The 27,608-nt window shown below is 47.2% G+C and overlaps 1 protein-coding gene across 1 annotated transcript in view; it reads right to left on the bottom strand.

Moving 5' to 3' along the window:
• The window catches only part of TMEM120A (transmembrane protein 120A), a 145,203-nt gene that overhangs the window by 4,565 nt on the left and 113,030 nt on the right, over positions 1-27,608 (bottom strand). The window contains exons 8-10 of the mRNA XM_063953974.1: positions 23,757-23,818; positions 23,560-23,652; positions 12,335-12,399 (exon numbers count right to left, since the gene is read on the bottom strand). Of these exons, the coding sequence (XP_063810044.1) occupies positions 12,335-12,399; positions 23,560-23,652; positions 23,757-23,818 (220 nt within the window). The remainder of the gene's footprint in view (positions 1-12,334; positions 12,400-23,559; positions 23,653-23,756; positions 23,819-27,608) is intronic.

The raw sequence follows: 27,608 nt of genomic DNA, 5'->3' as shown, positions 1-27,608 counted from the left end.
TTATTTTACAAGTACTCATTATTTAATAGCTACACCCTTTTATTTGCTTCATATGTAGACCTTTTATTTGATGTATACCTTAGATTAGTACTTTGGTTGACTACATCTTCATCAATTACTAAACTTACTAAAATAAGAAAAACTGTGTAATGGCTTAAAATTGTATGTGCCAAAATCACCATGAATTGCCCCCAACCTCACCTTACTGCAGCATAGCAATAATAGGATTTTAATTACCTACCGGTAAATCCTTTTCTCGTAGTCCGTAGAGGATGCTGGGGTCCACATTAGTACCATGTGGTATAGATGGGTCCACTGCGAGTCACTGGCACTTCAAGAGTTTGAGAGTGTGGGCTGGCTCCTCCCTCTATGCCCCTCCTACCAGACTCAGTCTAGAAACTGTGCCCGAGGAGACGGACAACTTCGAGAGAAGGATTATACACAGATAGTGGTGAGATTCACACCAGCTCACACATACAAGGCAAACCAAGCTAACCAGCTTGAAACTCAGCAATGGCTGAACAAGATTACTTAACCAAGTAACAAAACAGTACATAACTAAGAACTAAGCAGTACTGAACCAAAGTAACCACTGCAGGATCACGAAGCGCTGGGCGGGCGCCCAGCATCCTCTACGAACTACGAGAAAAGGATTTACCGGTAGATAATTAAAATCCTATTTTCTCTTATGTCCTAGAGGATGCTGGGGTCCACACTAGTACCATGGGGATGTACCAAAGCTCCCAGAACGGGAGGGAGAGCGCAGAGGCTCCTGCAGAACTGATTGACCAGAGGCCAAAGTATCAAACCTGTAGAATTTTGCAAACGTGTTCGACCCAGACCAAGTAGCTGCTCGACAAAGCTGTAAAGCCAAGACACCCCGGGCAGCCGCTCAGGAAGAACCCACCTTACGAGTAGAGTGGGCCTTAACAGATATAGGACATGGCAATTCTGCCGTAGAATACTCATGCTGGATAGTAAACCTGATCCAGCGAGAGATCGTCTGCTTAGAAGCAGGACACCCAAGTTTCTTGGGATCATACAGGACAAACAGAGTCCGATTTTCTGTGACGAGCAGTCCTCTTCACATAGATCTTCAGAGCCCTTACAACATCCAAGGACTTTGATGAAATTGAGGAGTCAGTAGCAACTGGCACCACAATAGGTTGGTTGATATGAAATGCCGACACAACCTTCGGAAGAAACTGCTGACGTGTCCGAAGCTCAGCTCTAGCTTCATGGAAGATTAAGTAGGGGCTTTTACAAGACAAAGCCCCCAACTCCGACACACGTCTAGCAGAAGCTAAGGCCAACAAAGTGACAGCCTTCCACGTGAGAAACTAGACCTCAACCTCCTGTAGAGGCTCGAATCAATCCGATTGGAGGAACTGCAACACCACGGTAAGATCCCAGGGTGCCGTAGGCGGCACAAAGGGAGGCTGGATGTCCAGAACCCCATTCAAAAAGTCTGAACCTCAGGGAGAGAAGCCAACTGTTTCTGGAAGAAAATGGACAGGGCCAAAATCTGGACCTTTACGGATCCCAACCGCAGGCCCATATCCACACCTGCTTGCAGGAAGAGGAGAAAAAGTCCCAGTTGAAACTCCACCGTAGGAAACTTCTTGGATTCACACCAAGATACATACCTTTTCCAAATGCGATGGTAATTTTTACTCCTTTCCTAGCCTGTATCAGGGTAGGAATAACCTTGCTCGGAATGCCCTTCCGAGCTAATATCTGCCGTTCAACTTCCATACCGTCAAACGTAGCCGCTGTAAGTCTTGATAAGCGAACGGCCCCTGCTGCAGCAGGTCCTCCTGAAGAGGCCTCGGATCTTCCAGCAGAAGACCCAGAAGATCCGTGTACCAAGCCCTTCTTGGCCAATCCGGAGCAATGAGGATTGCCTGAAATCTTGTTCTCCTTATGAGTTTTAGAACTCTTGGGATGAGTGGACGTGGAGGAAACACGTACACCGACTGGAACACCCACGGAGTCACCAGGGCGTCCACTGCCATGGCTTGCGGGTCCCTTGACCTGGAACAATACCTCAGAAGCTTCTTGTTGAGACGGGAGGCCATCATGTCTATTTGAGGTACACCCCAAAGATCTGTCACCTCCGTGAACACCTCCGGATGGAGGCCCCACTCTCCTGGATGGAGATCGTGTCTACTGAGGAAGTCCGCTTCCCAGTTGTCTACTCCCGGAATGAAGATTGCTGATAGCGCCAATGCGTGTTTTTCTGCCCAGAGGATGATTCTTGTTACCTCTGACATTGCAGCTCCGCTCTTCATTCCGCCCTGTTGGTTTATGTAGGCCACCGTCGTTACATTGTCCGACTGCACTTGAATGGCTCGATCTCGCAGAAGATGAGTCGCTTGGAGAAGACCGTTGTAGACGACTCTTAGTTCTAGAATGTTTATTGGAAGACTGGATTCCAGGCTTGACCACCTTCCTTGGAAGGTTTCCCCTTGAGTGACTGCCCCCCAGCCCCGGAGACTTGCATCCATGGTTAGAAGGATCCAGTCTTGAATCCCGAACCTGCAGCCCTCCAGAAGGTGAGGCATTTGTATCCACCAGAGAAGTGGAATCCTTGCTTTCGGCGACAGACGTATCCTCTGGTGCATGTGTAGGTGAGATCCCGACCACTTGTCTAGGAGATCCAGTTGGAAGGACCGAGCATGAAACCTTCCGTACTGTAGAGCCTCGTAGGAGGCAACCATCTTCCCCAGAAGGCGAATGCACTGATGAACCGATACCCGGGATGGCTTCAGGACATCCCGGACCATTGCTTGAATCACCAACGCTTTCTCCTGCGGAAGAAACACCCTCTGCACTTCCGTGTTGAGGATCATCCCCAGAAAAAACAATCTCCTTGTCGGCTCCAAATGGGACTTTGGAAGGTTCAAGATCCAACCGTGTTACCTGAGCAGATGAGTCGTGAGAACAATGGACTGTAACAGCGTCTCCCTGGACGACGCCTTTATCAGCAGATCGTCCAGATATGGGATTATGTTCACCCCCTGCCTGCGAAGGAGAACCATCATCTCTGCCATCACCTTGGTGAACACCCTCGGTGCTGTGGAGAGGCCGAATGGCAGTGTCTGAAATTGATAGTGACTGTCTAACAGTGCAAATCCGAGATAAGCCTGGTGTGGCGGCCAAATCGGAATGTGGAGGTACACATCCCTGATATCCAGGGTGTTACGATTCCTGTACTCCAGACTGGAGAAGATCTTATGGCAGAGATCTGAGTACAGGAATGAAATACAGGTTGTGGGAGCTGGAGAGCCTAGTAACCCCTGGCGCCCTAACTCCGTTGTCTCGCCCGTGTTATCAGAAATCCCCTGCGAGACTATGGTTGCTTGAGCCCATGGCAGCCGCGTTCGAAGGGCGGATTATGTCTGCCCAACCCCGATGCCCCCGCAGGTCTTAATGGGAGACAAGGGGAAGTCCGAGACAGGGAGATAACAAGGGGCCCTCTGACTAAGCAACCAAGCCAGGGGTTACAAGCTAACTTAACTAAATAAAAAGGTATGTGCGGACTAGCCGCCAGGGAAAAGGACAACCAATGATCCACGGATCCGACACTCCTATCCGGCACCGCTGGACACCAGAGTGGATCTTGTGGAAGCGGAATCCTCCGCAAAGCTCCAGAACTCAAAATAAACACAATAATAAATAGTAGCGGACAAGCCGCAACACACGGCTGCGCCGCGACTCACGAACACCACCAGATGTTAAAGGTGCTCGGTCAGACTCCAGGAACAGATGGTAACTTCCGAGTACTGGATCACTGAGAACAGGAACAAACGAACAGACCGGGACTGGGAACTCTCTCTGCAGCAGAATCAGGCAAACAGGAAGCTATCACCGGCGTCTGTGAGGAGTCCTGGGAGTGCTTTTAACAGAGAGTCTTCCAATCAGCTGTTTGGAGGCTGATTGGATTAAATGCCATGCAGCTGACAAGCTGCATGGCCAGGGAAACAGATGAGTGATAATTACAACATGCCGTGCAGCTGCATGCTACACAGCCAGGAAACCAGTGATGATATAAACTTAGACCCAGCAACGGGGAACACGATCCGACAGTGGCGTCCCCGTTGCTAGGCGCCGACCGCACTGACGAGCGGACCCTCGGCGCCTAACAGTACCCCCCCCTTGAGGAGGGGTCAAGGAACCCCTAAATCCGGGTTTCTGAGGAAATTCTTGAAAAAATGCCCTTTTGAGCCTTGGGGCATGAAGGTCCTCATCTAGGACCCACGACCTTTCCTCAGGACCATAACCTTTCCAATGCACCAAAAAATAAAGCCGACCCCGGGACAGCTTGGAATCGAGAACCTTCTCAACCACGAACTCCTCCTGACCCTGTACATTAACTGGTGATCTCCCCTGAGGTTTTTTACGAGGAAATCTGCTAGATGAAACATATGGTTTGAGCAAAGAGCAATGGAAGGTATTTCCGATTCGTAACGTTTTTGGTAGCTGTAACCGGAAAGCAACTGGATTGACTTTTTTGATAATGAGAAATGGTCCAATAAATCTAGGACCCAATCTGGCTGAGGTTTGTCGAAGTTTGATATTGCGAGTCGACAGCCACACCCTGTCTCCTACTCTAAAAGTGCACGGCCGCCGGAACCTGTCCGAAAAATCTTTTTCCTTGAAAGCTGCTTTTCTGAGAGCTATGTGCACTTTTTTCCAAATAAGTTTAAGATGAGAGGTCAGGGCCAGAGAGGAGACAGAGGAATGTTGGAAAAATGAATTAGCTCTGGGGTGGAAACCAAAAACTGCAAAAAATGGAGACACATTGGTGGAGGAATGACAGGCATTATTATAAGCAAACTCTGCCAATGGAAGAAACTCAGACCAGTCATTTTGGAGTTTGGCCGAGTACAAACGCAAATATTGTTTTAAGGATTGGTTCACTCGCTCAGTCTGTCCATTTGATTGTGGATGATAACCGGAGGTTAATGATAATTTCATTTTTAACGAAGCACAAAAAGACTTCCAAAACTGTGCAATGAATTGTGGACCCCTGTCAGAAACAATATCAGTGGGTAACCCATGGAGTCTGAAAACATGACGGAGGAACAAGACTGCCAATCCCTGGGCAGATGGCAATCGGGGAAGACCAATAAAATGAGCCATCTTACTAAAACGGTCCACTACCACCCATATGACTGTGCATCCAGCTGACAGAGGGAGATCCACCACAAAATCCATGGAGATATGCGACCATGGTCTAAGAGGAACATTCAATGGCATAAGTTGACCAATAGGCAAAGAACGGGGAACTTTATGCTGTGCACAGACCTGACACGAAAAAACAAACTCTTTAATGTCTTTAGAAAGACCAGGCCACCACACTGAGCGGGATACCAATTCAAAAGTTTTAGCGACTCCCAGATGCCCTGCAACTTTGCTATCATGAAATTCCTCCAAAACAGTTGCTCTCAAAAACTCAGGAACAAAAAGACGACCAGCAGGAGTATTTCCCGGAGCTTGATGTTGAAGCAGCTTCAATTGAGAAAAAACATCCTGTGTGAGACCTGCCTGAATGACTGAAGGCGGAAGTATGAGAGTAACAGGACGGTTGTCTTGAGCGGGAAGAAAACTGCGTGAGAGGGCATCTGCCTTGGTATTCTTGGAACCAGGTCTGAAGGTGATAATGAATTTGAAACGAGTGAAAAATAAAGCCCAACGAGCCTGTCGGGCATTCAGTCGCTTAGCTGATTCAATGTATTGAAGATTTTTGTGATCTGTCAAAACAGAAATGGTATGGGTCGCTCCTTCAAGCCAATGTCTCCACTCCTCAAAAGCCCATTTAATAGCCAGCAACTCCCGATTACCAACATCGTAGTTGGATTCAGCAGATGAGAATTTCCTGGACATAAAGGCACAAGGATGTAACTCAAGGGAATCTGGATCCTTCTGAGAAAGGATAGCCCCTACACCAACCTCCGAGGCATCTACCTCAACGATGAAAGGCAATTCTGGGTTGGGATGTCTAAGGACAGGGGCTGAGACAAAGGCTTGTTTCAAGGCCTGAAAAGATACTTTAGCTTCACATGACCAATTGGTAGGATCTGCTCCCTTCTTAGTGAGTGCCACAATGGGAGCAACTATGTCAGAGAAAGAGTGAATAAACCTTCTGTAGTAGTTCGCAAACCCTAAAAAGCGCTGAATTGCTTTTAAGTTGGTGGGTTGCGCCCAACTCAGGATGGCTTGGAGCTTCTTAGGTTCCATTCGGAATCCCCGAGGGGAAATAATGTACCCTAAAAAGGATACCTCCGTGACGTGAAATTCACACTTCTCCGGTTTGGCATACAAGTGATTTTCACGTAATTTCTTAAGTACCTGACGCACCTGGGTAACATGTTGTTCTATAGAGTCAGAATAAATCAAAATGTCGTCTAAATAGACCACAACGAATCTTCCCAGAAACTCACGGAGCACATCATTTATGAGATCCTGAAAGACTGCCGGAGCGTTAGATAGGCCGAAAGGCATGACCAGATACTCATAGTGACCTGATTGAGTACTGAATGCCGTTTTCCACTCATCCCCCGATCTGATTCTAATGAGATTATATGCTCCTCTCAGGTCAATCTTGGAAAAAATAACAGCCGAACGTAGCTGATCAAAGAGGACAGAGATCAGAGGCAGAGGGTAAGTATTCTTTACTGAGATTTTATTCAGGGCTCGAAAGTCAATGCAGGGTCTGAGGGAACCATCCTTCTTCTCTACGAAGAAAAAACCTGCACTTAAAGGGGATTTAGATGGCCTGATAAACCCTTTCTCAAGACTTTCTTTCACATACTCATTCATGGCCACAGTTTCAGGACCAGACAATGCATATAACCTTCCTTTAGGCAACGTGGCACCAGGAATTAACTCAATGGTACAATCATAAGGCCTATGGGGAGGCAAAATATCCGCATTGCCCTTGGAAAACACATCCAAAAAATCTTGGTACTCTCCAGGAATATGTGCGGACCTGGCAGCAGCTACTCGGATAGGAAGTGTAATACATTCTTTATCACAGATGGTACTCCATTGTAGAATCTCCCCAGACTGCCAATCTATGATGGGATTATGAAAGGCCAGCCAAGGGTGACCCAGAACCACAGGAACTGCTGGACAATGGGTAAGAAAAAACTCAATCTTTTCAGAATGTAGAGCTCCCACCGAGAGCAAAACAGGAGGTGTACATAGAGAAATAACCCCATTGGATAAGGGACTCCCATCTAAACCATGCATGGTGATACACCTACTTAAGGTTAACTGAGGAATACCTAAGGCCTTGGCCCATGTTAAGTCCATAAAGTTTCCTGCAGCTCCACTGTCCACAAAAGCAGAGACCGAGGAACAGAGGCTGTCATAAGAAACTTTAGCAGGAACCAATAGTGAATTATTTGAGGAGATGAGCTGTAGACCAAAGTGAACCCCCTCACTATTCACTTGGTCAGGAAGTTTCCCGACTTGTTTGGGCAACTACGGGCAAAATGTCCCTTACCTCCGCAGTACAAACACAGACCAGAATTTTGCCTCCTGGTTCTTTCTTCCGGAGACAATTTGGAGAGACCAATCTGCATAGGCTCCTCCATGTCTATCGGAACGGAAGAAACACAGGGAAAAGAAACTACAGATGCCCCTTTCTCAGTCCTCCGCTCTCTGAGCCGACGATCTATTTTAATAGAGAGCTCCATGAGTTTATCAAGGTTCTCAGGAGCGGGATACTGAAGGAGGCTGTCTTTTATAGATTCAGATAAGCCGAGGCGAAACTGACTGCGCAGGGCAGGATCATTCCAGCCACAGTCGTTCGACCAACGGCGAAACTCCGTACAATAATTCTCTGCAGGATTCCTACCCTGTCTTAGAGCACGCAACTGACTTTCTGCGGATGCCTCTCTATCAGGGTCGTCATACAATAGCCCTAAAGATTTCAAAAAAGCGTCTACAGACGATAAGGCCGGATCGTCTGTCTTTAAACCAAAAGCCCAGGTCTGAGGATCCCCCTGTAGCAGAGAAATTATAATTCCAACCCGCTGAGCCTCCGTACCTGAGGAAACTGGTCTTAAACGAAAATACAGTTTACAAGACTCTTTAAAATTAAAAAACTGTTTTCTATCCCCAGAAAAACGGTCAGGCAGATGCATTTTTGGTTCAGGGATGACCCTCGGGGAAGTCCGTAACAGATCTTCCTGTGAGCTCACCCGGAGGGACAGATCCTGAACCATCTGGGTAAGTTCCTGAATCTGACTAACCAAAAACTGGCCAGGATTTGGCCCAACACCGGTGGGATTCATGAGGCCGACAAAATTCTCCCTACTGGATAAGTGAAAAAATTAACTCCTGTTGAAATTTTTTCTTTTGTCTGGCCGGTGATAATGTTACGATTCCTGTACTCCAGACTGGAGAAGATCTTATGGCAGAGATCTGAGTACAGGAATGAAATACAGGTTGTGGGAGCTGGAGAGCCTAGTAACCCCTGGCGCCCTAACTCCGTTGTCTCGCCCGTGTTATCAGAAATCCCCTGCGAGACTATGGTTGCTTGAGCCCATGGCAGCCGCGTTCGAAGGGCGGATTATGTCTGCCCAACCCCGATGCCCCCGCAGGTCTTAATGGGAGACAAGGGGAAGTCCGAGACAGGGAGATAACAAGGGGCCCTCTGACTAAGCAACCAAGCCAGGGGTTACAAGCTAACTTAACTAAATAAAAAGGTATGTGCGGACTAGCCGCCAGGGAAAAGGACAACCAATGATCCACGGATCCGACACTCCTATCCGGCACCGCTGGACACCAGAGTGGATCTTGTGGAAGCGGAATCCTCCGCAAAGCTCCAGAACTCAAAATAAACACAATAATAAATAGTAGCGGACAAGCCGCAACACACGGCTGCGCCGCGACTCACGAACACCACCAGATGTTAAAGGTGCTCGGTCAGACTCCAGGAACAGATGGTAACTTCCGAGTACTGGATCACTGAGAACAGGAACAAACGAACAGACCGGGACTGGGAACTCTCTCTGCAGCAGAATCAGGCAAACAGGAAGCTATCACCGGCGTCTGTGAGGAGTCCTGGGAGTGCTTTTAACAGAGAGTCTTCCAATCAGCTGTTTGGAGGCTGATTGGATTAAATGCCATGCAGCTGACAAGCTGCATGGCCAGGGAAACAGATGAGTGATAATTACAACATGCCGTGCAGCTGCATGCTACACAGCCAGGAAACCAGTGATGATATAAACTTAGACCCAGCAACGGGGAACACGATCCGACAGTGGCGTCCCCGTTGCTAGGCGCCGGCCGCACTGACGAGCGGACCCTCGGCGCCTAACACAGGGAACCAGAAACTCTCCCTCCTCCAGACCTGAAATCACTGCTCTGAGAGACTCCATTTTGAACACCCTCAGGTAAGGGTTCAACGATTTAAAGTTCAAAATCGGTCTGACCGAACCATCCGGTTTCGGTACCACGAAAAGGTTTGAATAATAACCCTTGTTTTGCATATGATGTGGAACTGGGACAATGACCTGTGACTTTTCCAATTTTAGGATGGATTCCTGTAGGATAGCCCTGACTGTCAGCAAAGCTGGCAAGCCTGATTTGAAGACACAGTGAGGTGGAATTTCTTGAAACTCGAGTCTGTACCCCTGGGTCACAATATCCTGTACCCAGTGATCCAGGCCGTACGACACCCAGACACGGCTGAAACGTCTGAGTCTCGCACCCACCAGGACGTCCTCCAGGCTGTGTGGTCCACCGTCATGCTGAGGATTTTGAGGAACCAGAAGCAGGTTTCTGGTCCTGGGAGCCTGCAGGTGCAGGCTTTTTGGATTTTGCGCGACCACCTCTAAAGAAGGTGGTAGTAGGCTTGGACTTTTTTGTCTTAGCGGTCCGAAAGGACTGCGATGCAGTTGAAGAAAATGGTTTCTTCGTGTAAGGTGCAGCAGAGGGTAGGAAAAGAGTTGCCGTGGAAATCCATGCATCCAATGCTTCCCCAAATAGAGCCCGACCTGTGTAGGGTAGGTTCTCCACACTTCTCCTGGATTCCTGGAGTGAGCGGTCGCCTGGGGCGGCTAGCGATCAGCACCCTCAGGAGCTAATGCCCTGTCAGCGGAGATAGTGGCTCAAAACCCCTCAGGTCGGACACTACCCCCCCCCCCCCCCCCTTAGTCCCACGAAGCAGGGAGGATGTTGCCAGCAGCCTCCCTGTGCCTATACTAACTCTTAGAAAAAAATAAAACCAAAGAAGCTCTAGGAGCTCCCCTAGCTGTGACCGGCTCCTCCGGGCACGTTTTCTAAACGGAGTCTGGTAGGAGGAGCATAAAAGGGAGGAGCCAGCCCACACTCTCCTCTTAAAGTGCCAGTGGCTCCTAGTGGACACGTCTATCCCCCATTGTACTAATGTGGACCTCAGCATCCCCTAGGACATAAGAGAAAAATACTTTATTGTACAGAGGAACTTTGTAGTATAAGCAGTTACTACTACATACACGGCGAAGGCTCAGATATAGCTAGTGGGCAGTGTATAACATGCATTAATTTTCATTTATCTTGTTTACATAATAACTGACTGGACTTCCCTGCAGGGAAAAGATTTGTTGTATTACAGTAAGTTTGTGTATTTGCACAAGAGGAGATCTAGAGGTGGGAAAGCAAGGCAGTTACTTCGTCCCGACTGCTCTCACCAGCCACCACTCCTCTCTCACCTGCTGTCACTCCAGCCCGCCCACTGTCACACACCGCTTGTCGCTATACTACCCGCCACCTGTCTCCCACTTATGCTGCGGTCCGGCCAGAAGGGAAGGAGGAGCCACTCTCACCACTATTCTCCTTTCTTCTCCGGTGTGACTAAGACTGTGGCTGCCTGGGGGACGGGGTCGGAAGTCATGAACTAGTGACCGTCCCCGGTGCCAAATCTATATGATAGGCGACTGGAGCGCTGCCAGTAGGAAAAGACTAAAGTGGGATGCATAGTCTGCCTGGAGGAGAGGAGGAGGTCTGCTGGCCCATTACATTTCCTTCCTCCTTCTCCTCTCATCTCTCCCAAGCGCTTCCTACCTCTGTCTGCCAGTGACTGCGTACCTGCTCTGAGAGAAAGTTCTGCAGCTGGGAATATGAGGTCATGCTGCAGCTTTAGTGTTACCTTCAGCCTGTCTCCTCCTGCCCCTCTCTCTCTCTCTGTTTCACGCTATCTCCCTCAGCCTGTCTCCTCCTGCCTTGCCCTCTCTGTTTCACTCTATCACCCTCTCTATGTCACCCTCAGCCTGTCTCCTCCTGCCTCTCCCTCTCTGTTTCACCCTATCACCCTCAGCTTGTCTCCTCCTGCCTCTCACTCTCTGTTTCACCCTATTAACCTCTCCCTGCACCTCCTGGCTCTCCCCCTGTTTCTCCCTATAACCCACTCCGAGTCAACGTCTGCTTCTCCCCATCATCCTCTGCCTCTCTCTTTCACATACTCCCAGTCACCCTCTAGCTCTCCTCGTCACCTTTTACCCACTCCCTGTAACCCTCTTCCTTTCCCTATCTTCCTCTGCATCTCCCTGACACCTTCTGCCTGTGACCCTCTTGATCTCTCAGTCATCCAGAGCCTGTAACCCTCTGCCTCTCCCCATCACCTTTTACCCACTCTGTTACCCTCCATCTCCCCCGTCCGTTCCCCGTCTCCCTCTTCCTGTTGTCCTCTCTCTGTCACCCTGTGCCTCTCATTGACTTCCTCGTCCTCTTCTCCTCTCCCTGATACCATCTTCCAGTCACCTTTTTCCCGTCACACACAGGGAGAATACACAAACTCCACATAGTTAGGGCAATGGTGGGAATCGAACCAATGACCTCAGTAGTGTGAGGCAGTAATGCTATTACACGGATGTAGTGTAGGGGTAAAGAGGGGTCAGTTAAAATACTAATTGCTGGTTGTGACATCGGCGGACACGGCGGTGGGGATGGCATTGGCAAGTGCATACACACTTACCGATGTCGGCTGCAACAAGCGGCAGCGGGGGGAGGAGCAGGGCCATTCTGCATTTGGCAGCATGGCCCTCGTAAGCAATATCACATGTCGGAAATTTGCGCCCTGCGCTCCGCTTGGTCCAGAACCGGCCCTGTATTTGCACCATATGAAACTAGTAGAGAAAGAATTGTTTTGCTGCTAACGACACCTATATCTGGCTGTTGTATGGAGTCAATATCTCAGTGGAAACAGAATAAAAGTATTTATAGGTGATCTGCAATAATGGATGTATAAGCAATTTGTATCCAGATGATCACAATGGAATACAAGAGATGTTCAGTCTGTTTTGAACCATATTAATAAAAAGCGATTTGCTGGACTTACCTGGCCAAAGAATAGGAATGGTAAAAGAAATGTCAATCCCCTCCACATCCAGGACTGAAACCCCTCTGCAAATACACAAGTCATATCAGCATTACAAGATTTAAAGGGAATAATGAAGAAGATTGTGAACAAAATGTGTTAAATCTGATTTATTGAGAAGAGAACCTTCCACCTTATACACAGTAACATGCATATTATATATATATATATATATATAACACAGTATAGTGTGCTTGAACATTTGTGAACCCTTCAGAATTTTCTCTATATTTCTGATGAAACTTGGCCTAAAACTACCTTAGATTTTTACACAAGTCCTAACAGTAGATAAAGAGAACCAAATGAAACAAATTAGACACAAAAAAAAATGAGACGTGATCATTTTTTTTATTGAGGAAAATGATCCAATATCACATATCTGAGTGGCAAAAGTATATGAACCTTCAGGCTTAGCAGATATTTTGAAGGTGATATTAGAGTCAGGTATTTTCAATCTATGGGATGACAACCTGTCTTTTTTAAAATCAACAGTCTGACAGATTGTGTACAAATGGAGGAAATTCCAGACCATGATTAACCTCCCCAGGAGTTGTCGACAGAGCAGAGATCGGAGATTTCTGCTGCGGTCCCTCTGTAATACATTCGGGGGATACTAAATATTTGCGGTTACCACCGGAAAAAATATATTTCGGGGACTAAGCTGCAAATTTTCAATGATAAAAGGGCCCCTATATATCTCACTGCAGTTAAAGGAAGGGACAAAAAGAGTTAGAGATGCTATCATCTGTCTAAACGAGGTGTAGTTTACTACTATAATTCAGCAAGGCCTGGTTCTTTTTTTGTTTTGTTTTTTCATTAGAATGGGCCTGGGCCTTTTTTCCTTTTTTTATTAATTAAGGCAGGCATTGGAAAGAGGAGTTGGTTCCATTGAAAGGGGACACTGAAGATAGTGTTTTAAGAATGCAGGCAGAGGCAGGCCCACCAACCACCTTATTGTCTTTGACACATTGAGTCAGAATTTATGTGCTTCTTGACAATGCCAGGCAGTGGTTCCTCAGCAGACAGTGGGGTCATTCCGAGTTGATCGCTCGCTAGCTGTTTTTTTGCAGCCGTGCGAACGTACAGTCGCCGCCCACAGGGGAGTGTATTTTAGCTTTGCAAGTGTACAAACGCATGTGCAGCCGAGCTCTGCAAAAACATTTTGTGCAGTTTCTGAGTAGCTCTGAACTTACTCAGCCCTTGTGATCACTTCAGCCTGTCCGGTCCCGGAATTGACGTCAGACACCCGCCCTGCAAACACTTGGACACGCCTGCGTTTTTCCAAACACTCCCAGAAAACGGCCAGTTGACAATTCCTGTCAATCTCCTTGCAATCGGCTTGTGAATGGATTCTTCGTTAAATCCATTGCTCAGCAACTATCCGCTTTGTACCCGTACGACGCGCTTGCGCATTGCGGTGCATATGCATGCACAGTGGTGACCTGATCGCTGCGCTGGTAAAATGGCAGTGTGCGATCAAGTCGGAATGACCCCCAGTGAGCGTTCTTATGTAAATAGTACGTACTGTGCATGCCAGTAGTGTAAAATTGCAGGCAGGCAGACAGTTGCAGAGCAAAGATGAAGATGAATTCAGGCTGGTTTGTCCTTACTGTGGGACTGCGGATGACATCAGACACCAGGTTAGGCAGCTTGTCACACCACTTCCCAACAAGCCCTGCTCTGGTGCCAAACCTACCCACTGCAATGATTCTCTGATGGTGGCCTCCCAACGCCCACCCACCCACCCAATGAGGCTGGCTCGGGCTTCAGCAACTCCACGAATCCCCGACCTATCCTGCTCCCATTGGTCTGGTACTGGTTTCTTCCATCTCCTTCTGAAAATCCCTGCTTCTAATGGCTATTGGCCTGGCGGCATCTACCCAGCCCCACGCTCCCTGGGCACTGTATGGACCAGAGTAGAGATCTCAGATGCAGTAGTGCAGACAGGTGGTCTGGGGGAACTTAAGTAAAGTAAACATGAACAAACACCAGGCATTGTGGGACACATTTTCACCTGGCACGGTGCCAGATGAAACAGTGACTGGCCATTATGTCATAGTAGATATATACAGTTACCTTGCTCTTTTTTGCTTCTTGAGAATGTAATTTTTGCAATGTTGTAGGACTTTCTCAACTGGTTCTTTTATGTACTGTGCATGCCACTTTTGATCTTACTTGTTGGACACTCGGGTAGTGCCTCTTATAAATGTTTAAAGTCTTAAGACCATGTCCTATTAATATGACATACATATTTTTGCGCTACTTAAAATAAGAATTTACTTACCGATAATTCTATTTCTCGTAGTCCGTAGTGGATGCTGGGGACTCCGTCAGGACCATGCTGGGGACTCCGTCAGGACCATGGGGAATAGCGACTCCGCAGGAGACAGGGCACAAAAATAAAGCTTTAGGATTAGGTGGTGTGTACTGGCTCCTCCCCCCATGACCCCCCTCCAAGCCTCAGTTAGGATACCGTGCCCGGACGAGCGTACACAATAAGGAAGGATATTGAACCCCGGGTAAGACTCATACCAGCCACACCAATCACACCGTATAACTTGTGATCTGAACCCAGTTAACAGTATGACAAACGTAGGAGCCTCTGAACAGACGGCTCACAACAAATAACAACCCGATTTTTTTGTAACAATAACTATGTACAAGTATTGCAGACAATCCGCACTTGGGATGGGCGCCCAGCATCCACTACGGACTACGAGAAATAGAATTATCGGTAAGTAAATTCTTATTTTCTCTAACGTCCTAAGTGGATGCTGGGGACTCCGTCAGGACCATGGGGATTATACCAAAGCTCCCAAACGGGCGGGAGAGTGCGGATGACTCTGCAGCACCGAATGAGAGAACTCCAGGTCCTCCTCAGCCAGGGTATCAAATTTGTAGAATTTTGCAAACGTGTTTGCCCCTGACCAAGTAGCAGCTCGGCAGAGTTGTAATGCCGAGACTCCCCGGGCAGCCGCCCAGGATGAGCCCACTTTCCTTGTGGAATGGGCCTTGACAGATTTAGGTTGTGGCAAGCCTGCCACAGAATGTGCAAGTTGAATTGTGCTACAAATCCAACGAGCAATCGTCTGCTTAGAAGCAGGAGCACCCATCTTGTTGGGTGCATACAATATAAACAGTGAGTCAGACTTTCTGACTCCCGCCGTTCTTGAAATATATATTTTCAATGCCCGGACCACGTCCAACAACTTGGAATCCTCCAACTCGTTAGTAGCCGCAGGCACCACAATAGGCTGGTTCAGGTGAAACGCTGACACCACCTTAGGCAGAAAATGAGGACGCGTCCGCAGTTCTGCCCTGTCCGTATGGAAAATCAGATATGGGCTCTTATATGATAAAGCCGCCAATTCTGATACTCTCCTGGCTGAAGCCAGGGCCAGTAGCATGGTTACTTTCCATGTAAGATACTTCAACTCCACCGATTTGAGTGGCTCAAACCAATGGGATTTGAGAAAATCCAAGACTACATTAAGATCCCACGGTGCCACTGGGGGCACAACCGGGGGCTGTATATGTAGTACTCCTTTTACAAAAGTCTGGACTTCAGGAACTGAAGCCAATTCTTTCTGGAAGAAAATCGACAGGGCCAAAATTTGAACCTTAATGGACCCCAATTTGAGGCCCATAGACAATCCTGTTTGCAGGAAATGTAGGAATCGACCCAGTTGAAATTCCTCCGTGGGGGCCTTCCTGGCCTCACACCACGCAACATATTTTCTCCAAATGCGGTGATAATGTTGTGCAGTCACCTCCTTCCTGGCTTTTACCAGTGTAGGAATGACCTCTTCCGGAATGCCTTTTTCCCTTAGAATTCGGCGTTCAACCGCCATGCCGTCAAACGCAGCCGCGGTAAGTCTTGGAATAGACACGGTCCCTGCTGAAGCAGGTCCCGTCTTAGAGGTAGAGGCCACGAATCCTCCGTGAGCATCTCTTGAAGTTCCGGGTACCAAGTTCTTCTTGGCCAATCCAGAGCCACTAGTATCGTTCTTACTCCCTTTTGCCGTATAATTCTCAGTACTTTTGGTATGAGAGGCAGAGGAGGGAACACATACACTGACTGGAACACCCACGGTGTTACCAGAGCGTCCACAGCTATTGCCTGAGGATCTCTTGACCTGGCGCAATACCTGTCCAGTTTTTTGTTGAGGCGGGACGCCATCATATCCACCATTGGTTTTTCCCAACGGTTCACAATCATGTGGAAGACTTCTGGATGAAGTCCCCACTCTCCCGGGTGTAGATCGTGTCTGCTGAGGAAGTCTGCTTCCCAGTTGTCCACTCCCGGAATGAATACTGCTGACAGTGCTATCACATGATCTTCCGCCCAGCGAAGAATCCTTGCAGCTTCTGCCATTGCTGTCCTGCTTCTTGTGCCGCCCTGTCTGTTTACGTGGGCGACTGCCGTGATGTTGTCCGACTGGATCAACACCGGCTGACCCTGAAGCAGGGGTTTTGCCAGACTTAGAGCATTGTAAATCGCTCTTAGCTCCAGTATATTTATGTGAAGAGACATCTCCAGGCTTGACCATACTCCCTGGAAGTTTCTTCCCTGTGTGACCGCTCCCCAGCCTCTCAGACTGGCATCCGTGGTCACCAGGACCCAGTCCTGTATGCCGAATCTGCGGCCCTCTAACAGATGAGCACTCTGCAACCACCACAGAAGAGACACCCTTGTCCGTGGCGATAAGGTTATCCGCTGATGCATCTGCAGATGCGATCCGGACCATTTGTCCAGCAGATCCCACTGAAAAGTTCGTGCGTGGAATCTGCCGAATGGAATCGCTTCGTAAGAAGCCACCATCTTTCCCAGGACTCTTGTGCATTGATGCACAGACACTGTCCCTGGTTTTAGGAGGTTCCTGACAAGTTCGGATATCCAGAATCATTCCCAGGAACAGCAGACGTGTCGTCGGGGTCAACTGAGATTTTGGAAAATTCAGAATCCACCCGTGTTGTTGCAGCACTAGTTGGGTTAGTGCTACTCCGTCTTCCAGCTGTTCTCTGGACCTTGCCCTTATCAGGAGATCGTCCAAGTAAGGGATAATTAATACGCCTCTTCTTCGTAGAAGGATCATCATTTCGGCCATTACCTTGGTAAAGACCCGAGGTGCCGTGGACAATCCAAACGGCAGCGTCTGAAACTGATAATGACAGTTTTGCACCACGAACCTGAGGTACCCTTGATGTGAAGGGCAAATTGGGACATGCAGGTAAGCATCCTTTATGTCCAGGGACACCATAAAGTCCCCTTCTTCCAGATTCGCTATCACTGCTCTGAGTGACTCCATCTTGAACTTGAATTTTTGTATGTACAGGTTCAAAGATTTCAGATTTAGAATAGGTCTTACCGAGCCGTCCGGCTTCGGTACCACAAATAGCGTGGAGTAATACCCCTTTCCCTGTTGTAGGAGGGGTACCTTGACTATCACCTGCTGAGAAAACAGCTTGTGAATGGCTTCCAATACCGTCGCCCTGTCTGAGGGAGACGTTGGCAAAGCAGACTTTAGGAACCGGCGAGGGGGAGACTTCTCGAATTCCAACCTGTAACCCTGAGATACTACCTGCAGAATCCAGGGGTCCACCTGTGAGCAAGCCCACTGTGCGCTGAAATTCTTGAGTCGACCCCCCACCGCTCCTGAGTCCGCTTGTAAGGCCCCAGCGTCATGCTGAGGGCTTTGCAGAACCCTGGGAGGGCTTCTGTTCCTGGGCAGGGGCTGCTTGCTGCCCTCTCTTACCCCTTCCTCTGCCCCGAGGCAGATATGACTGTCCTTTTGTCCGCTTGTTCTTATAGGACCGAAAGGACTGCGGCTGAAAAGACGGTGTCTTTTTCTGTTGGGAGGGGGTCTGAGGTAAAAAAGTGGATTTTCCGGCAGTTGCCGTGGCCACCAGATCCGATAGACCGACGCCAAATAATTCCTCCCCTTTATACGGCAATACTTCCATATGTCGTTTGGAATCCGCATCACCTGACCACTGTCGCGTCCATAAACTCCTTCTGGCAGATATGGACATCGCATTTACTCTCGATGCCAGAGTGCAAATATCTCTCTGCGCATCTCGCATATAAAGGAAAGCATCCTTTAATTGCTCTATAGTCAATAAAATACTGTCCCTATCCAGGGTATCAATATTTTCAGTCAGGGAATCCAACCAGACGACCCCAGCACTGCACATCCAGGCTGAGGCGATGGCTGGTCGCAGTATAACACCAGTATGTGTGTATATACTTTTTAGGGTAGTTTCCAGTCTCCTATCCGCTGGATCCCTGAGGGCGGCCGTATCAGGAGACGGTAACGCCACTTGTTTTGATAAGCGTGTGAGCGCCTTATCCACCCTAGGGGGTGTTTCCCAGCGCGCCCTAACCTCTGGCGGGAAAGGGTATAATGCTAATAACTTTTTTGAAATTAGCATTTTTCTATCTGGGTTAACCCACGCTTCATCACATACATCATTTAATTCCTCTGATTCAGGAAAAACTACAGGTAGTTTTTTCACCCCCCACATAATACCCCTTTTTGTGGTACTTGCAGTATCAGAGATATGCAAAGCCTCCTTCATTGCCGTGATCATATAACGTGTGGCCCTACTTGAAAATACGTTTGTTTCATCACCGTCGACACTAGATTCAGTGTCTGTGTCTGGGTCTGTGTCGACCGACTGAGGTAAAGGGCGCTTTACAGCCCCTGACGGTGTCTGAGACGCCTGGGCAGGTACTAACTGGTTTGCCGGCCGTCTCATGTCGTCAACTGATTTTTGTAATGTGCTGACATTATCACGTAATTCCATAAACAAAGCCATCCATTCCGGTGTCGACTCCCTGGGGGGTGACATCACCATTATCGGCAATTGCTCTGCCTCCACGCCAACATCGTCCTCATACATGTCGACACACACGTACCGACACACAGCAGACACACAGGGAATGCTCTTATCGAAGACAGGACCCCACTAGCCCTTTGGGGAGACAGAGGGAGAGTTTGCCAGCACACACCCAAGCGCTATAATATATATGGGAACAACCTTATATAAGTGTTGTTCCTTATAGCAGCTTAAATATATCCAATATATCGCCAAAAAATACCCCCCCTCTCTGTTTTACCCTGTTTCTGTAGTGCAGTGCAGGGGAGAGTCCTGGGAGCCTTCCTCACAGCGGAGCTGAGCAGGAAAATGGCGCTGTGTGCTGAGGAGAATAAGCCCCGCCCCCTATTTCGGCGGGCTTTCCTCCCGTAGTTTTAGATAACTGGCATGGGTTAAATACATACATATAGCCTTAATGGCTATATGTGATGTATTCTTTTGCCATAAGGTATTAAAATATTGCTGCCCAGGGCGCCCCCAGCAGCGCCCTGCACCCTCCGTGACCGCTTGGTGTGAAGTGTGTGACAACAATGGCGCACAGCTGCAGTGCTGTGCGCTACCTTCATGAAGACTGAAGAGCCTTCTGCCGCCTGTTTCCGGACCTTCAATCTTCAGCATCTGTAAGGGGGGTCGGCGGCGCGGCTCCGGGACGAACCCCAGGGTGAGACCTGTGTTCCGACTCCCTCTGGAGCTAATGGTGTCCAGTAGCCTAAGAATCCAATCCATCCTGCACGCAGGTGAGTTGAAATTCTCTCCCCTAAGTCCCTCGATGCAGTGAGCCTGTTGCCAGCAGGACTCACTGAAAATAAAAAACCTAAAAAACTTTTTCTAAGCAGCTCTTTAAGAGAGCCACCTAGATTGCACCCTGCTCGGACGGGCACAAAAACCTAACTGAGGCTTGGAGGGGGGTCATGGGGGGAGGAGCCAGTACACACCACCTAATCCTAAAGCTTTATTTTTGTGCCCTGTCTCCTGCGGAGCCGCTATTCCCCATGGTCCTGACGGAGTCCCCAGCATGGTCCTGACGGAGTCCCCAGCATCCACTTAGGACGTTAGAGAAAAGGGTCTTATTTTGTGCTCTTTGTATAAAATGTCAATGATTATCATTCCACATATCTCTAATCTTTTATGAACACACCGAAAAACAAAAATATTGATGTTCGCATGTTTATTTCCTTCTAGAGAGTCATATTGTTGAAGACACCGCAAAGCAAATTACAACATGTGCTACCCCCCCAAGGCAACGTACAGGGCCACAGGAAAAGATAAAACTGCTTTACATCTTAGGTTTGACAACATTCGTTGTGCATATTGACCAAAAGGGAAAACCTACCACAATATGTATGAAATGCTTTGAGCCTCATCACAGACACCAAGGGGTAAAGTTACTAAGATAGGAGTTCTATTTAAGATGGGATGTTGACCATAGCAACCAATCAGATTCCAGGTATTATCTTCTAGAAGGTGCAAGATAAATAAGTAAATGATGAAGTAGAATCTGATTGTTTGCTATGGGCAACATCCCATCTTAAATAGAACTCTCATCTTAGTAAATTTACCCACCAGAGTGAGACAGAGAGCGAGATAAACATGGAAATGATTAGAAGTAAATAGAAGAGAGAGAGAGAGAGAGAGAGAGAGAGAGAGAGAGAGAGAGAGAGAGAGAGAGAGAGAGAGAGAGAGATCAAAAAGATACTATTCATACATATGTATATATACCTTATATAGACCCAATGTCCTATGCATAGGACACTGAGGGGGACATTTACTAGTCAGTGGAGAAGTTGCCCATGGCAACCAATCAGCACTGAAGTAACATCTATAATTTGCATACTATAGAATTATACAGAGCTGCTGATTGGTTGATGGGGCAACTTTTCCACTGGCTCACTTCTCCGCTCTTATCACTGCTTAGTAAATGTCCCCCTTAATAATTTTGTAACTGTTATAGGAAATGTCTGGGACCAGATTTGTAAAACTTTTTGGCATATTCAAGTTTAGAATGGGTGTCTGAGAAAGTTTATCAATTAATATATTGAAAATATAAATTTTCGTATTATGGGTTTTAATAGGTTAAAGGTGAGTAATATGTGTCGGCCCTGGTTATAATGGCCTACCTCATTCTGTTTGTTTTGATTCCTGCTCCTAATTCAGTCTGGCTGCATGGCCATGACTAGGGTACATGAATTAGTGCTATTTTTTATTTATTTTTATACATTTTTCAATTACTCTCCCGATGCTCTTTGTACTTGTGATCAACATCTGCCTTGCTGGGACGGTTTCCGGTCTATAGATCTACACTAAGGTCTACAACGAATGGTTGACATGCTTTAGGTCGACAGGGTCAAAATGTTGACAGTCAAAAGGTCGACACACAAAATTAAAATGTTGGGTGTTGTTTTGTGTTTTTAAATATTTTTTTAGCTGAATTTGTTGAAGCATTTCAACAAATTCGGATACAAAAATGTTTATAACTTTTATTTAAATTTTTTATAACTTTGTTATAATAACAGAGGACATATTGGATTAATATATGAGGCTATCTGTAATCAACACCTTAAGGTCCGTACACACTTATCGATAAAATGAGCGACGTCGCTCATTTTCCCCCTCCTTGAGCGACGTCGCTCATTTTATCGTCAAGTGTGTATGCCGCCAGCGACGACCGATGCGCAGCCCCGTGGGTCGGCAACGATCGTCGCTGTCGGTAGGGCATGCATGAAGGATGTGGACTGTCGTCCACGACCTTCATGCAGGGCTGGCGGGGGCGTGACGTCACTGAGCGATATGAGCGGTCATATCGCTCAGTGTGTATAGTCGGCCGCCGGCCGGCCCGGGAGGGGGAAACATTAGACAATGTCGCTCATAGAGCAACATCGTCTAATGTGTATGGGCCTTTACTGTTAGTCAGGATCTGCTTACTGAGGACCAGGATGGCACCTTCATGTCTTCATTTCTATGCTTAGTTGACAATAGTTTGCAGAAATGTAGGCCATGAGGGATTTGTGTGCCCCTGGCAGGGGCAACTTTGTCTAACCCTGACCACACTTGAAGTAATTGGCCAGGACCCACATTTGGTATTGAGATTTCGTGGTTCAACATCATCGGTCTCAGGCTAATGAGCCACTACCCTTCACGCTGTGTTTTGATGGTTAGTTCTGAATATCATTTTCATTCTAAAATGATGTCGGTACTGATGCACTTGCCTTGTGTAAATGAATTTAGAAAAAGACATTGTCGAAATGCATTTTACATGATTTCACAGAGCCTCTTACACCCATAAATTACGTTGTTTCACGGGAGTCTCAGCATATTGCAATTGTTTCAAATGCTCTCAGTTCTATGAGGACTCCTTTGTATGTGGTCTTGCTCCATAGTACAAGATTTTTGGAATGCAGTCCAGACTTCCATAACGAGGGACTTAGGTATAGGTTTTTGACGTTCAATATGGCCTGGGATATGTGGGACCTCCTTTGTCCTTCAACCCGTGACCACACTGAGTTGGCATTGCCATGCTCTTATGTGTGTATAACACCAGCTCTTATGTGTGTATAACACCAGCTGCTAAAAAAACAATCCTGTCCCAATGGGAGTCTATTTCCACCTTTGATGCTTCCACGGTTGGCATATTTATACCATTCCAATATCACTGGATAGAAGGGTCATTAGATGCGGAATCCAGGGCAAGTAGTTTGCAATGTGGATCCCCTTAACCTTCAGTTCCCCCCTTCTAATACTTCTAGGGATGGTTGCTGCTACTATGACAAAATGTTTTTTTCTGCCTCATATTCCCCCAATGTATTATGGATGGAAGACTTGGTTATACAGGTTGAGTATCCCTTATCCAAAATGCTTGGGACCAGAAGTATTTTGGATATCGGATTTTTCCGTATTTTGGAATAATTGCATACCATAATGAGATATCATGGCAATGGGTCCTAAGTCTAAGCACAGAAAGAAGCATTTATGTTTCATATACACCTTATACACACAGCCTGAAGGTAATTTCTGCCAATATTTTTAATAACTTTGTGCATTAGACAAAGTGTGTGTACATTCACACAATTCATTTATGTTTTATATACACCTTATACACACAGCCTGAAGGTCATTTAATACAAGATCTTTAATAACTTTGTGTATTAAACAAAGTTTGTGTACATTGAGCCATCAGAAAATAAAGGTTTCACTATCTCACGGTTACTCAAAAAAATCCGTATTTCGGAATATTTGGATATGGGATATTCAACCTGTATTAATAAAATCCATTCTAAAAAGTATTTACAGCAAAGCTTTATTTTACTCACCCACGGTCAAATCCATGTTATGTCTCTCTCCAAGAGCTCGCAATCTGTACAAACAGCCACTTTGGTAATAGTACTGCAGAAACTGTACAAAACCTGAATATATGAAAATAATAAAAATGAAAATGTGGACAGCTACTAAAAAAGTGGATAGATATTCTAGCGGATATACAAATATGTAATGAATACTTTATACGTACTTTGGTACATGGAGAAAGAAAGGAATTGGTTTCTGAATATCTGGTATATTAATCCATCTGGCCTGAAACATACATCACATATTAGAGCTGCTACAGACTTTATACTAGAAAAATCCATCATATACAGTAGCTAACATGTACTTCATTGAAATGCAACCTCTGCTGCTTATAGAGAAATGACAGGATGTTCTCGTCACATTATAGTGACCATTTTATTGCAAGATCTATGTGTTTCCATGCATCCTAATCACATACTGTATATGGCATTGAAGTAAAAGTGCAGTTTTCTCCACAGGTATGGGTCATTAGGTCAACAAGACTTAGGTCGCAGTCATTAGGTCGACCACTATTGGTCGACATGCATTAGGTCGACATTGTCAAAGGGTCGACATCGTCATTAGGTCGACGTGAACAAGGTCGACATACAAAAAAGGTCGACTTTTTTTGTGTTGTTTTCCTCGTAAAGTGACGAGGAACCCCAATTAGTGCACCACGTTCGCTCGCCATGTTTCGGACAAGGTGCCTCGCTGGGCTCGTCACAGGTTACCGTTCTCAATCGTAGTACACGTGGATCGTAAAGTATGAAAATCTTTAAAAAAAATTAAAAAGAAAAATAGGATTTTAATTACCTACCGGTAAATCTTTTTCTTGTAGTCCACAGAGGATACTGGGGTCCACATTAGTACCATAGGGTATAGACGGGTCCACTAGTATCCTTGGGCACTTTAAGAAATCAATATAGTGCGCTGGCTCCTCCCTCTATGCCCCTCCTACCAGACTCAGTCTAGAAACTGTTCCCGAGGAGACGTACATACCTTGAGAGAAGGATTTAAAAGAACAGTGGTGAGATTTGAACCAGCACACACAAACAAGAGGAAAGCCATGCTAACCAAACTTGAACAGGAACAGCAACAGCTGAACCAACAATACTGAACCAAGTAACAGTGCAGGCAAACACGAAGCACTGGACAGGCACCCAGTATCCTCTACGGACTACGAGAAAAGGATTTACCAGTAGGTAATTAAAATCCTATTCTCTCTTACATCCTAGAGCACAGGTTCTCAAACTCGGTCCTCAGGACCCCACACGGTCCATGTTTTGCAGGTCACCTGTAGATTTTTAAAATGTGACAGTTGGTGATACACAGTGCAGCTGCTGGGGGACATGGAAAACGTGAACCGTGTCGGGTCATGAGGATCGAGTTTGAGAACCACTGTCCTAGAGGATACTGGGGTCCACATTAGTACCATGGGGATGTACCAAAGCTCCCAAACTGGGTGGGAGAGTGCTGAGGTTCCTGCAGAACAGTTTGACCAAACTTAAGGTCCTCAGAGGCCAAAGTATCGAACTTGTAGAACTTAGCAAACGTGTTCAAACCTGACCAAGTAGCTGCTCAGCAGAGCTGTAAAGCCGAGACACCCCGGGCAGCCGCCCAGGAAGAACCCACCGACCTAGTAGAGTGAGCCTGTACAGATCTTGGAACCGGCAAACCTGCCGTAGAATAAGCATGCTGGATAGTAAGCCTGATCTAGCGAGCAATAGACTGCTTTGAAGAAGGACACCCAATTTTAATGGGATCATAGAGAATAAACAGCGAGTCCGATTTTATGTGACAAGCTGTCCGCTTCACATAGATCTTTAAAGCCCACACAACATCCAAGTACTTTGAGGTAGCAGAGGTGTTGGTAACCACCGGAACCACAATAGGTTGGTTGATATGAAATGCAGACACCACCTTTGGAAGAAATTGCTGATGAGTTCTGAGTTCAGCTCTATCTTCATGAAAAATCAAATAGGGGCTTTTGTGAAACAACGCCCCCAGCTCTGACACACGCCTGCTGAAGCCAAGGCCAACAGTGTGACGGCCATCCACGTAAGAAACTTGACGTCTACATCCTGTAAAAGCTCAAACCATTCCGATTGCAGGAACTGCAACACCACATTGTGCCTCCTACGGCACCTTGGGATCTCAAAGGGCGGCTGGATGTGTAGAACACCCTTCAAAATGTCTGAACCTCCGGGAGAGAAGCCAATAGTTTCTGGAAGAAAATGGATAAGGCTGAAATATGGACTTTTAAGGAACCCGAACGTAGGCCCACATCCACACCCGACTGCAGAAAAAGGAGAAAATGTTCCAGTTGAAATTCCACCGCAGGACATTTCCTGTTCTCACACCAAGAGACGTATTTTTTTATATTTTTTTAAATACGGTGGTAATGTTTAGACGTTAGCCCCTTTCTGGCTGGGATCAAGGTTGGAATAACCCTGTCCGGGATCCCTTTCCGGGCTAGAATCTGACGCTCAACCTGCATGCCGTCAAATGTAGCCGCGTAAGTCGTGAAAGACGAACGGCCCCTGTTGTAGAAGATCCTCACGAAGAGGTAGAGGCCACGGGTCCTCTAGGAGCATCTCCAGTAGATCCGCGTATCAGGCCCTTCTTGGCCAGTCCGGAGCAATGAGAATAACTTGAACCTTTTCCCCTTTTTATTCTTTTGAGAATTCTTGGGATCAATGGAAGTGGTGGAAACACGTACACCACCTGGTAGTCCCATGGAGTCACCAGAGCATCCACCGCCACTGCTTGTGGGTCTCTCGATCTGGAACAATACCACTTGAGCTTCTTGTTGAGATGAGAGTTCATCATGTCGATCTGTGGAATTCCCCACCGACGTGTCAAGCACCCTAACACCTCCGGGTGAAGGCCCCACTCCCCTGGGAGGAGGTCGTGTCTGCTGAGGAAGTCTGCTTCCCAGTTGTCCACTCACAGAATGAAGACTGCCGACAACGCCACAGCATGCCGTTCGGCCCAGAGGAGAATCCTTGTTACCTCTGACATTGCTGCTCTGCTCTTCGTTCTGCCCTGTCAGTTTATGTATGTTACCGCCATCACATTGTCCGACTGAACCTGAACGGTGTGATCCTGAAGAAGATGTGATGCCTGTAGAAGGGCGTTGTATATGGCCTTTAGTTCCAGAATGTTGATCGGAAGAATGGCTTCCTGACTTGACCATTTTCCTTGGAACTGTTCCCCTTGGGTGACTGCTCCCCAACCTCTGAGGCTTGCATCTGTGGTTAGCAGAATCCAATTTTGAATCCCGAACCTTCGGCCCTCAGTCAGGTGAGAAGTTTGAAGCCACCACAGAAGAGAAATCCTGGCTTTTGGTGACAGACTTATCCGCTGGTGCATGTGAAGATGCAATCCGGACCATATGTCCAACATATCCAGCTGGAAGGGCCTTGCATGAAACCTTCCGAACTGCAGTACCTCCGAAAAGGCTACTATCTTCCCCAGGAGGCGAATGCATAGATGCACCGATATCCGAGTCGGTCTTAGAACGTCGACTGAAATACCAATGCCTTTTTCAATGGAAGGAATACATTCTGTGTCTCCATATCCAGTATCATCCCCAGGAACGGAAGCCTCCGTGTTGGTTACAGGTGAGATTTTGGCAGGTTCAGAATCCACCCCGTGATCCTGGAGTAGTCGTGTTGAGATGGCAATGCGGTCTAACAACCTCTCCCTGGATGGTGCTTTTATCAGCAGATCGTCCAGGTACGGTATTATGTTAACTCCTTGCTTGTGGAGGAGAAACATGATCTCTGCCATTACCTTGGTGAACACGCTCGGTGCCGTGGAGAGGCCAAATGGCAGGGCCTGGAACTGGTAGTGACAGACCTGTAATTCAAACCTTAGATAAGCCTGATGAGGCGGCCAAATTAGAATATGAAGGTACGCATCCTTGATATCCAGAGACACCAGGAATTCCCCCTCCTCCAGACCTGAGATCACCGCTCTCAGAGACTCCATCTTGAATTTGAACACCCGTAAGTACGGGTTCAGTGACGTGAGG

This window comes from Pseudophryne corroboree, chromosome 2 (assembly GCF_028390025.1).
Source record: "Pseudophryne corroboree isolate aPseCor3 chromosome 2, aPseCor3.hap2, whole genome shotgun sequence".
In the NCBI taxonomy this organism is placed as follows: domain Eukaryota; kingdom Metazoa; phylum Chordata; class Amphibia; order Anura; family Myobatrachidae; genus Pseudophryne; species Pseudophryne corroboree.
This window is presented reverse-complemented; position numbering and strand designations above follow the sequence as displayed.